The sequence below is a fragment of the Acomys russatus genome, chromosome 6 (assembly GCF_903995435.1).
Source record: "Acomys russatus chromosome 6, mAcoRus1.1, whole genome shotgun sequence".
Lineage (NCBI taxonomy): Eukaryota > Metazoa > Chordata > Mammalia > Rodentia > Muridae > Acomys > Acomys russatus.
Window position 1 is genome coordinate 49748248 of NC_067142.1, and position 13042 is coordinate 49761289.

Consider the following 13042-nt stretch of genomic DNA (forward strand, 5'->3'; position numbering starts at 1 on the left):
CACGCATGCATGTACACAGAGACAGACACATACACAGACACACACACTGACATAGGCACATACACAGACAGACACAGGCACACAACACACAGACACACATGCACATATACACAGACAGGCACACACACAGAGACAGACACAGGCACACAATGCACACACACAGACAGACATAGGCACAGACACAGAGACAGACACAGGCAGGGCACACAACACACAGACACACACACACAGAGACAGACAGACAGACACACACACACACACACACACACACACACACACACACACACACACACACACACCAGCAGCAACATCCCCAGACCTCTTTGGTCCGGAATAAGACAAGACAATCAGGTTCTGAAACCTGGAATACAAGTCTGGGAAAAGTAGGATTTCTCAGGATTTGAGTCCCCGGTTTCAGATGACCATGGTCCTGATGCTGTGTGTCTGACTGGTGGCATTGTGCTGGTTCCCTGCCAACCAGGCATTTCCCAAGAGCAAAAGGCCTCGGAGGCCGTGATAAGGCATGCTCCTGGTGGTGAGAGGAGCCACACAGGCGAGACCAAGTCCTGAAAATCCATTCATTTCTTTTGAAAACATGCTAAGAATCCACTTGGCCCAAGAGACTCTTTGCCAGTTGGGGTTATGTATTGCCCATTTGGCTAAGAGCTCCAAGTCCAGGGTGGCCTGGGAGAATGCAGTTTGCTACCCTGAGAATCCATGACCCTTGCCCACTCTACCTGAGGTTGCCCAGCTGTGCCCAAAGTCCTCTCCTTCTTACAATGCAATCAGTCTTGTCCCTGAGCTGGCCCTACCCATCTCCCGCCGAGCCCAGCAGCAGCAGCAGCCAATGCCCTAGCAGGTCTTCCTGACACAAGAGCGGGTTCTCAAAAGAACTGACTCACCCATCTCTCCCCTTCTCTCGACCTCTGAAGACAGTTTGGATATTCATGTCCTGCCTGGAGAGCTAGTGGGAAATGGCTTCTGTGTCTCCAGTCCAGCCACTGGCTTCTTGGGTTTCTGGTGGGTCATGGGAGAAATGGCTCCTGAATAGCAGGCTACTTTTAACATTGACCGTGAACACGGCCCAGGGAGACAGAATCAGGGATGATGTTCTTTTCCTTGGGTTTTGCGCCAGCCTCTTCCCCTGCCTCCAGGAGGAAGAAGTGGAGTCAGTCTGGAGCTGTGGTTCTTTAGTCAGTCGAAATGATCCGCAGAGGGAGGGAGACCAGGACTATAACCTAGAGGTCCGGTGTTTGGGCTAAAAGTCATGAGAAAACAGACAGAGAAAACCTGAAGAACCCATTTGCTCCCAAGTTCTTTAAGAACAAGGGAATAGAGACCCTGGGGAGTCAGCGTGTGGTCCTGAACCACTCAGCACACTCCAGGAGCTGGATTGCCAGAGGGGAAGCATGGCGTTTTGGCGGCTCTGGAGCAGACAAGGGTCCACATGCGCAGACCAGAGAAAGACTACTTTTGTTCCTTTGGTTCGCTGTGTTCTTCCTCTAGTCAAGCTCCATAGAGTCCACAGCCTGTTAGAAGGAACCAGGCTAGCCTAGCATCCTCAGGGGACAGCAGGCAGGTCAGAGCAGGGAAGGGAAGAGGTGAGCTAAGAGAACAGGTGCAGAAATGTATTTCCGGAAAGCAAGTGGGTAGAGTAAGATTCTATCTTGGTAAAGTGTGTTAAAAAATGGTTTTCCTTTAGCGAATGGAAGTTGAGTTCCTTCCTGGGTGGACCAGTCACTTCCTGGTGACTTTCTCCTGTTGTTGGAGCAAGTTACAACTTTCCAGGCCCCATGCAGGGCAGCACAGTGCAGCAGTGACCTGGCCTTTTAAAGTGGTGCCTTGGGTGTCATCAGGGTAAACTTTGGGCTCTGACTTGTCTTTGGGGGACCTGCTGCTTCCTGTGAAGGCTATCCTGTTACTGGCATGGTCCAGAGATGGTGATAAAGGCACAGGCTAGAGTGACCAGCAGAAAAAAAGTTCCCCTGCCATTATTATTATTATTTTTTTTTTTTAAGTGGCTGATAGAGCAGGAAGGAGGGAAACTTGAGTAACTCTCTCCTCAAGGTACGAGGCTGGGTGTGGGCGGGGCACAGGGGTAGAGGCTGGGTTGCTAGTCTCAGTCACACCCTCCCAATCACGGGTAGCCTCTGGGCTTTCATCTTCCTTGAATGTACATTGGACCAGCAAAGGAAGTCTCTTACTGAAGTGCCTGTAATCACAGCCGAAGTTTTAGAGACTCTGGTCTTCCTGTTTCAACTTGGCTTCACTTTTGTTCTCATCTCTCGGGACCTCTGAAAGAATTCACGAAAGCTCTATTCAAATAAATAGGAAGTAAAACTTGGTAATCCAACTGCATCAAAAGCCAGAAGATGACAGGGAGCCCAGATCCACTCCCAGACACCAACGTTCTCACACACAGTTCTAGGGGACTAAAGAAGCATGCCTGTGTGGGTTGTTTGTTTGTTTGTTTGTTTGTTTCTGTTAGAAAAGTAATGCAGTGCCAGGTGTGGTGGCACACGCCAGGGCTGAGGGGTGGAGGCGGGAGGAATCAGGAGTTCAAGCCCAGCCTCTGGGCAGGTGAGACCTTGTCTAAAAACAAAAACAGCAATGCAAAACCAGCCCAGGACCTCTCCCCAGGTTACAGCAGAAGAGAAGGGAAAGAGGAGATGGGATGATTTTTAACTTAGGTAATTAAGCCACCTTGGAGATGGCCTATGGTGAGGAGGACGGGTGTGCTCTGCCATGCCGATCCAACCTGCACCTTTCTGTGAGCCGGCTGGTGAATTCAACCCCTTATGTGGTTTCTGTGTAGCGTATGTTTGTATGTGTCCTAGTAGCCTGTTCCAGTGTGCTAGAACCAAGTTGTAGCCCTTTCGTACCACCTTCAGTGGAGTCCCAGGGCCCACAGCTCAGCTTGATCCTTGTGGGCTTGGAATGGGAAGAAGGAAGCTTTGGGTTTGTTTGTTTGTTTTCTTTCTTTTTTAAAAAATATCATATTGTCTGCTAATTTAAGAGTGAGATGTACTTTATGGAAGTCAACTCATTAATAAAAACTGCATTCGAGTTGCAATACCATTTCACAGTGAAATATTTTTTGAGTAGAGTTTTGTTGCTAGAGTAGTCATGGGCAAGACTTTTGTCAGTTATGTTAATGTTAATAAAATCAGACAATGGTACTAGAGTCTTGTGTCTTTGTCCAGACCTTTCCCTGTGAGTCACTCTGAGAAGTAATCACATTTTCTCCCTGCTTTTACTTGGTGGGTGGTAACAGTTGTAAAAATATGCTTAGAGTGATGTCCAGCCTAGTCTAGCTGGTGCCATGTGGGTGCCATGGGCAGGGCACTTGATGTCATCCCTGACAAGCCAAGTTCAGTGCCTGGAATCCTCAGGATTGAAGGAGAGAACCAACTCCGATCTCCACAGGCCCACTGTGGCATACACAGCCTCTCTGACAAATAAAGTCAGCCTAAGCTACACAGTAGGACATTGTCTCAAATACAAACACACACACACATACACACACACACACACACACACACACACACACACACACACACACACACAGAGTGATCTTGTCCACACACAGTATAGAGGAGGATAATTTGTAAATTACGCCTAAATGTTCTCGGATTAAGAAACATAAGCCTTGACTGGGCGTGGTGGTGCACGGCTTTAGTCCTAGCACTTGGGAGGCAGAGGCAGGCAGATCGCTGTGAGTTAGAGGCCAGCCTGGTCTACACAGTGAGTCCAGGATTGTCTAAAACAAAAAATAAACAAACAAACAAACAAAAAAAAACAACAAAACAAAACAAAACTCATAAGTCTTACAGAGTAGAGAGATGTGTGGCTCATTAGGTAAGAGCCCTCTTGCTCTCACAGAAGTCCAGTGTTTAATTCCCCTATTTGGTGGTTCACAACTGTCTATAACTCCAGTTCCTGGGTATCCAATGCCTTATTCTGGCCTCTGTGGGCATTGTATTCACATGGTACACATGAACTCATCTATTTCTTCTCCTTTTTGGCATTTTGAGTCAGGGTTTCTCTCTTTTAGCCTTGGCTGCCCTGGACCAGACTGGCCTTGAACTCATAGAGATCCACTTGATTCTGTCTCCCAAGTGCTGGGATGGCAGGCATGCACCACCACGCCTGGCCATAAACTCAGGTTTTTTTAATTAAAAAAATTTTTTTTAATTTTATTTTTTATTTAATTTATTCATATTACATCTCAATTGTTATCCCATTCCTTGTATCCCATTCATCCCCCCCTCCTGCTTTCACCTTATTCCCCTCCCCTAGGTCTGTAACCAAGGGGACCTCCTCCCCCACTATGGTCATAGGCTATCAAGTCTCATCTTGATAGCCTGCTTATTCTTTCTCTGAGTGCCACCAGGCCTCCCCACCACAGGGAAGTGGTCAAATATGGGGCACCAGAGTTCATCCGAGTCAGTCCTCACTCTCCACTCAACTGTGGAGAATGCCCTGTCCATTGGCTAGATCTGAGTAGAGGTTCGACGTTTACTGCATGTATTGTCTTGGTTGGTGCAGTAGCTTGAGCAGACCCTCTGGGCCCAGATCTGCCCGTCATGATGTTCTTCTTGTAGGTTTCTAGGACCCTCTGGATCCTTCCATTTCCCCATTCTCCAATACTTCTCTCACCTAGAGTCCCAATAGGACGTCCTTGCAACTATCCCAAACTCCTCATAAGTGAAGGCTTTCGTGGGACATGCCCCTTGGGCTAGTGTCCAGTTATAAGTGAGTATATACCATTTGACTCTTTCTGCTTCTGGGTTAACTCACTCAGTATGATCATTTCTAGTTCCATCCATTTGTCCACAAATTTCGGGATTTCCTTGTTTTTAATAGATGAGTAGTATTCTGTACCACAGAAACTCAGTTTTTAAAATGATTTTAAAAAATTAAGCATAAGATCCTGACCAACCCACACGGTCCACACTTGGTTAATTTCAGTCATTTGTTTGATCAATTTTTTAGACAGTCTTATGTGGCCCAGGCTGGCCTCCAACTTGCTTGGTTGCTGAGGACAGCCTTCAACTCCTGGTCTTCCTCAACCAACCTCCCAAGTGCCAGGATTCTAGTTGGTGTCTACCATGACTGGTGACTTGGGTTAGTAAAATTAGTACTTTATGGCGTACAACTATATCTGTAAAAATTAAAATCTTGCTTAGGTTATTGGCATGAGAGCTCTTCACTAAGGAATGGTCACGCTCACACATGTCTAGCTTGGCTGGGTCTGACAGGTGTCCTTGGTTACTGTTTCTCAAGCACCAGCTGTGACTCAGAAGGTGACATAGCAGTTCCATGTTCCAAGTTAAGGGTTTAAATACTTGCCAGAATCATTTTGTTCTGTTCTGCAATCCTTTGGTTTTAGGATTCTTAGATCCTCCCCCTCCTACTTACTCCTCCCCACCCTCCTCCTTTCTCTCCTCCTCCTCCCCACCCTCCCTTCTCCCCACCCTCTCCTCCTTTCCACTCTCCTTTTTCTCCTCCTCCCCACCCTCCTCCTCCTTTCTCTTGCTCCTCTTCCTTCTCCTTTTTCTTTTCTTTCTTTCTGTTTTCTTTGTTGGTTTGTTTGTTTGTTTTTTGTTTTTTTGAGACAGGGTTTCTCTGTGTAGCCTTGGCCATCCTGGACTCACTTTGTAGACCAGGCTGGCTTCAAACTCACAGCGATCCGCCTGCCTCTGCCTCCCGAGTGCTGGGATTAAAGGCGTGCGCCACCACGCCCGGCTCTTCTCCTTTTTCTTTAAACTGAGACTAGCCAGCTTTGTGTGTATCCATGTGAGGTTTCACGTCATAGCGTAAGGAAACTTGATCTACCCTGTACGTTGGTCACTGCTGTTTACATTTGCTGTTTTGTTCACAAAGCTAAGCACAGCACCTCCCCCACCCTGAGTGCATAATGATGATTGTGTTTAAAATTAAATATAAACACTAGTTTAATTTCCTAACTTATACCATCATAAAAAACATATACGAAACACAGCATAACACGCATAGGCATTTGTTTCCTTATGACCAATCATGAAGCTTTACACTTTGGGATCTCCTTGAAGTTCTATGTGGCCAGTAGGACAAAGAAAAAAGAGAAATTCTATTTCTCAAGTGGGAAAACTAAAGCCCAGTACAAGCCCATAACATTCCCATGAGCGTGCAAAACATTCAGAGACGACGTGATAAACATGGCTGTGGTCCTTGAGATTTGTTCCAAACAGTGGACAGGACTAAGTATCTTCTGACCTTTTTCCCGGCCTCCTTTGAGTCCTAGAAAGAAACCAGGTGCTGAAATAACATGAGCACTCCATCTGCCAGAGGCATCAGCATCTGGGGCAGGTTCATTTCTGCTCCCCTCTCATCTGCTGCGAGCCACGGGAGGGAAGCTTCGGGTGCAATAGTCTACTAAGAGCACAGTTACCAGAAACCCTCAGGGGAGACATAAAAGAAATATGAATAATGACAAGAACTCAAAAAACAAAACAAAACATCCTTTCCATCAGCAGGGTCAGATCAGGACTAGCTCTAGGCTCGGGGTAAACCACTTCTCAGCCATAGTTTTTCTTCTCCTTAAAGCCAGTTTTCCAGGTCCTCAAAAACAAGGGTGGCATTTCTATCCCAGAAGTCCAGTCACTTTTCACTACCCATCTCTAGTGAGATTGGTGACACTTGCCAAGAAAGACATCCTTATAAACTTTTTTTTTTTTTTGAGACATGGTCTCATGTATCCCAGGCTAGCCCCGAACTCACTCTGTAGCCAAGAATGATATTTATTGGTCCTCTTGTCCCCACCTTCAGAGTCCTGGGATCCCAGCTGTGTGACCATAGCCTGTTTGGATCTGCTGGGGAGCAGATCCTGAACATTTTTCATGCTAGGCAGGAACTCTACCAACTGAACTACATCTCCACCCTAATTCTCATAAGTTTCTTAACCATCATCCAGTGGTGGAATCTTTATGATTTCAGAGGCAGAGCTAACCCAACGGTGTGTACTCCCTTTCATAGTGTAGACTTGTCACTGAAAAATGGCTTTCTTTCAAGGGACCCCTTGAAAATCATAATAATATGGACTTGGAAAAAAAATAGAGCTTAAGGCCTCCCCATCCTGGCCTACAAAGGCTTCCCAGGTGTGTCATTTCTGTTCTTTGTCTTCCTCCACCTCCCAAAGCCATTTTAGAAATCATGTATTACAAATGGCAGGGCTTAAATTACTGCAGGAAGTTTGCATGCTAAGATAGAATTATCAGGCTGCTTCCATGAAGGACCAAGTCATCAGACCTCTCAGAACTCAGGGGTCACTGTAAACAAAGCAGTCCTCTCCTCAGCTCCCTGGGCAAAGGACAACTTAGACCTTAACTTACTGAATTGTAACTTAACGGACAGCATAAACTACTGACTTCACCCTTACTGTATAGTAGATGAAAAAGAGCAAGAACATTAATTATAGCTTTCACCCAGTTTGGATTGTTCTAGAAAGAGATCTTCATGCTTAGGATGCAGCATCATCTAAATCTTGAGAGATGCTCTCACAGTTGGAAAGGGCCAAGTAGGGCTCAGAGGAATTGAAGATGCTAACTCTAGAGCCATCAACATTAGGAGAGGATGTTCACACCCAATGTGCTTCCACCCTAGACCAAGAGTTTAATAAAATCAGCATCTCTTCTCCAGCACCTAACACTCCTTCTTTAATTAATACACACCCATGAAAGGACGAGGAAACACAGAGTCAAACAGTATGGAAGTCTTCCAAGCTGAGTTGCAAGTGCTTCGGGTTCCTTGGGCAATCCCCACTGGCCTTGCCGTGATGCAAGCATCTGTTGCAACTGTCTGTTGTGGGAAGAGGCGGAGGGGGCGGATGGAACACAGAAAAAGTGGACAACCCAGAGCAAGTTCAGTTTGCCCTCACTCAAGTACTTCCATGGGGCTGTCTTGCAACACAGGTTCTACCGAGAAAAGAGGTTTCAAACCCAAGGGTGACTGCAATAAATGCCACTCGCAATGGACAAGGCTTGGGAGTTTCCATTTATTACTTTTAATGTTTGTCCTTCTCACTAGACAGTCAATTCCACGAGGGTAGATAATGTCGGTACTGTTCCACTCACCCCTGGCACATAGCAGGGACTCAATAAATATGTGTTATAAGGATGGATTATCCCTGATTTAAGGAAAGAGAGAAAAGATACAACACACAGATGTATATGAGCTTTAGTGTTTGCAAAGGAGGATTGGATTAAGATGAATATATCTTTTAGATAATTCTATTTCCTTTAATGTCCAAGACACATTTTCTTATATTACTCTGAAACTCAAAGGAAATAATTTCCCAATGATTGCTTGGCTGGTTTAAAAAAAAAATGCTTTCATAAAAATACAGTCTCTAAGTTGTTCTGGAAAAAGGATGCCACACCCAGGCTGAGAGCATGAAGGTAAGAGGGTGGCAGCAGGCACCATTGCTCCAGATCTCCCAGGTCCTAGGCCCACCATTTCTAACAGCACTCAGCTTGAAAGTAGAGGACATACTTGTGTACTGGGTGGGCAGTGGAGGAAATCTGGTCAACAAGAACTTATAGTGGGTAAAGCAAGAATGCTTTACTGGCCACAGTGGGATTAGATTTCCTGTCCTGACATATGCCGCAGAACTTTTTTATATCCCAGGACTCAGTTTATGACTGTTCTGAGGTCAACATTTGTTGGTGCAGTTGGTCCCTGATCGGTCTCATAGCCAACGCTGTCCGCCCCGTTGTCAGCCAGCATCAGGGAGCAGACAGTACCATATTGGTACAGGAAGACATCCACGTACCCACGGGTCACCAGGGATGGAATTGGGTCTGAGAGACCCGCACAAACCCATTAAACATCTTCAAATATCCTGAGCCCAGCCCATCTGCACGAGATGCCTCCTGACCCCTGAGGTCTGTGTCCCTCACCGCAGTGGACCGATCTCTACGGTGGCTTCACTGTTGCTCAAGAGCCTGAGTATTGTAGCAGCCTGGGGGCAGGTTGTCTCGAATGTTCTCCAGGTTCTTCACATCAGCCAGAATCCCATCTATGCTTGTCTCCAGCAGATGGAGGTGGTTTCTCTGTCGACGCGCCCTCTCCTCCAGCTCAGACATCAAGGGCCGCAGCCGGCTGTTGATTTGGGTCTTGGCTCGGAACAGCTCTTGTTCTAACAACAGCAGCCCTTCCTCATCCACACTGCCAGGCTGGTCTATTTAAGGGAACAAAGGAGGTGTTAATAGATATGGTGAGATCACATGTACACTTCTGAAATCTTAACAAATTCTTGTGTGTGTGTGTGTGTGTGTGTGTGTGTGTGTGGTTTTTGGAGACATCGTTTCTCTGTAGCCCTGGCTGTCCTGGAACTTTCTTTGTAGACCAGGCTAGCCTCTGACTTTACAGAGATCTACCTCCCTCTGCCTCCTGAGTGCTGGGATTAAAGGCATGCACCACCATCGCCTGCTTTAACAAATTCTTGATTCCACATGCCCAAAGAAAACAGCATGCTATCTACTGAGATGGCTTTACTTTAAATTAAGAGTAATTCTTAATTTCTGAGAACACAGGCAAGCATTTGCGCTGTGAACAACTTAGTTCAAGACTGAGAGCGCCACCATGCAGCCAGTGAGGTAAGTTTGGAGTTCTATTGAGTCAAAATAACAGATGGTGCAAGAAGAGAAGGCTGAAGACTAGAGGGGATAAGCATCATCTGAGGTCACTGCCTGACACAGCTCACCTCTGGGACCTGAACTAACTCCAAACAGGCTTTCTGTATCACCCTGAGGGAGTGTCTTGCTGTTTTCTGTTAGGAGACCTTTAGAAACAGGCTGAGCGTCAGGGTTTACAGAGGCCAGGATACGCTCAGCTATTTGGGGGATGGCGTCCAGCTGCTGAAGAATGATGTGAGACTTCATTTTGGCTTGAAACAGTGGGGACCTGGCTAGGTGTCTATTTCCAATGGCAAATGTCACTGCATTTATTCAGGTATACTCTACCCACACACTATATAAAGCCTATGTCAACATGAGGGGGCCTAGCCATATACATTTAGTTCAAGTGGATTTGAACAGCTTCCGGTGACTTCACAGTCAAGGTTGCCTCACATATCTGAGCTGCAGTGATAGGATTTGCTTTCTCCTAATATTTTAAAGTCTCTCCCCCCATCTCTCTCTCTCTCTCTCTCTCTCTCTCTCTCTCTCTCTCTCTCTCTCTCTCTCTCTCGTGTGTGTGTGTGTGTGTGTGTGTGTGTGTGTGCACGTGCGCACGCACATTCCACAGACATGTTTAAAGGTCAGAGAAAAACTTGTGAGAATCAATTCTCTCAAGCCCAGAGCTAGTATTTAAATGCACGAACTAATTATACTTAATGAGTTACTATACCAAAACTCAAGAGAGAGCTAGAGCAGAAATTATACCACAATGAAACTACTGACTCTTCATAGCAAAATTCAAGAATTAGGGGTTCTGTGACAAGCACAGAAAGTTAAAGTTTGGGGATGAAATAACACATGTAGGGGAAGCCACATTCAGTGTGAACCCTGCCCCACAGTTTGCCACGTGCTATGCAGCCCCAGTTTGTCTTCCTATGAAGCAAAAGAATAAAAATCCATCTCCCAGAATGCTAGCAAGACTTAAATGGCTGTGCCATGAGAGCTCCTGGCACAGTACCTGACATACAGTAAACGCTTTGCAGTTCCCACTACCCTCCCTCCTACTTATTTTCCCTTTAAAGGCTCCATTAATTTCATTACCATTTTTAGAACGCTAAGCCACGCTGCTAAAATCTCAACTGAGGAGATTGTATCTTTAATCTTTAGAGGACATCTTACTCTCCAGGCTCACTGGATCACAAACAGACCCATTAGTGTAACAACACAGATGATTCTGCCTTCTCAGTGTGATGGTAATTCTCTACTGGGCAATCTGGGTTTGGGGTTGTTCTACTGAACTGGTGAGGCACAGCTAAGGCTTCTCCTGGATGTCATGGCGATATGGGGCCCAGTTCCTATTCCCTGACCACTACAGTCTCCATTGACGAGGGCCCCCTATTAACTACTTAAAGTTAGACTTTAAATTTTTGAAAATTAAGTGTGTGTGTATGTGTGTGTTGTCTATGTGTGCAGGTGCCTGTGGAAGCCAGAGAGGGTATCAGATGCCCCTGGAGTTACAGATGCCTATGCACTGCCCAACATGGGTACTAGGAACCAAAATGGGATCCTCTGGAAGAATAAGCAGCAACTGTTGCTAGACAGTGAGCCATCATCACTCCAGCTCCCAGATTCAGACTGTTGACTAAGGTCAGTTAATTAATTCTTTGGGGAACAACTATGGGAAAACCTGATTCCTCACCATAGTGTGCCAGTAAATCTATTATAGCCTAAAATCTGCAGCGTTTCCCAGTATCCCCTGCTCTTTGGATATTTCCCCTGGGTGTCTATCCAGGAGGCTCTTGTTTGCTCAGTTGGTCATAGCAGGAATAGGTTTGTCTTGGGAGGAACAACATCAGATTCAGGAGATGGGGGGGCCTTTTCTTCCACACTTTTCCTCTCCCCAGGTCTACTGCCTCGTAGCTGCCTCCTGCTGTCTTGTTGGGCTTTCAACAGCTCCCTAGGTGGTATTCATTCTCTGCCTCTGTTTTGTTTTGTTTTGTTTTCTGAGACAGGGTCTCTCTGTGTAGCCTTGGCTGGCCTGGACTTACTTTGTAGACCAGGCTGGCCTCGAACTCACAGCGATCCGCCTGTCTCTGCCTCCCGAGTGCTGGGATTAAAGGCGTGTGCCACCACTGCCCAGCTATTCTCTGCTTCTGTCTAAATTCCCCTGCCTAGAGCAATGCTGATGTTACTCTCCTGCTTAAAACTGCCCGAGGCGGGGGTGGAGGGGTGGGGTGGGGGAGGGCAGGCAGGGAGGGGCCTCAGGATCAAGACCAAACTCCTTAGCAGGACCCTTCAGCTGACCAGTCCTCTGGGAGGTTCCTGGGATACACCCAGTTCTCTGACTCACAGACCTTTACTTCCAGATACAACAAGTACTCCATGACTCATCTTAGAGTTGTTTTACCAACAGAGAAAATGTACAGTGTCTGGGCCCTGAGACAAAGCAGATTGCCAGATGTTCTTAGGGAAAACTGAGATCCCCATCAATCAGGACTAAGAACACTGAGTCTTCTGGGAAGTCCCTGGGTGGAAAGCTGAGGATGCCGCACAGACCTATCAGGTGTAGGATGCTGTCCAGTGTGTCGAGCGTGTCTTGGATTGTGACTCCGGCACTTTTGGCTCTGGCATCAGCTTGCTGGGCTTCCGTAATCACCTGAGGACAAGTGAGTACAAAGGTGTCTGAGAGGTTATTTTTGTCTCGGCAATTTTAAAGAGAGCTCACGTGGGAAGAAGCCATCACTCACCAGCTGCACTGAGTCTTTATCTGCGTCAAACTCCAGCTCCTTCTTGGCCAGCTCTCCCTGCACCTCTCTCATCTCACTCTTCAGAGTGGCCAGTCCCTTTTCCATGGCCAAAGCCCCATCTGCTGTCACATTGGCTTCCAGGTTCAGACTCCCTATCTCCTGGGAGAATAAAAGGAGGCCAGGGATAGAAGGAGAGAGAGGGTGAGGCTCAAAACTTCCCAAGGACAAATGTAGAAAAACTACAGCTGCAGCCTGGCTCTGATGGAGTAAGTCAGATGAACAATGAGAGAGTCAGACTTGAGGACACTCCCTTCCCCAGGCCAGGCCTCAAGCAAGTTAGTTCTAGGTTAGCTCTCTAGAGACTAGGAGGGCCAATACAGAAATACTGTTTCCTTTCAGTGCAGTGCTTAGAAAGAAAAGTTTTAACACAATCAGGAAAGCGTCTGAGAAAATCCAGAGGACAAGAAACATCATGCTCTGTCGTGGTCCTTTACTACCCTGGTCTTTGGAACAACTTTACAAGGATTTTTCCCCCAAGACAGTTGTACTTAAAGTATAGCTAGAGTGGTGGGGTTTTGTCTTCGCTAGGGAAAGGCTCATCAACACCTTCACCATAAGCTACAATTAAACAATCAC

The 13042-nt window shown here is 46.5% G+C and overlaps 1 protein-coding gene across 1 annotated transcript in view; it reads right to left on the reverse strand.

Moving 5' to 3' along the window:
- Positions 1 to 8471: 8471 nt before the first annotated feature.
- Lamc2 (laminin subunit gamma 2) overlaps positions 8472 to 13042 on the reverse strand; it is a 67715-nt gene continuing 63144 nt past the window's right edge. The window contains 3 exon segments of the mRNA XM_051147583.1: positions 8472 to 9220; positions 12216 to 12315; positions 12407 to 12565. Of these exon segments, the coding sequence (XP_051003540.1) occupies positions 8967 to 9220; positions 12216 to 12315; positions 12407 to 12565 (513 nt within the window). The 3' untranslated portion in view covers positions 8472 to 8966.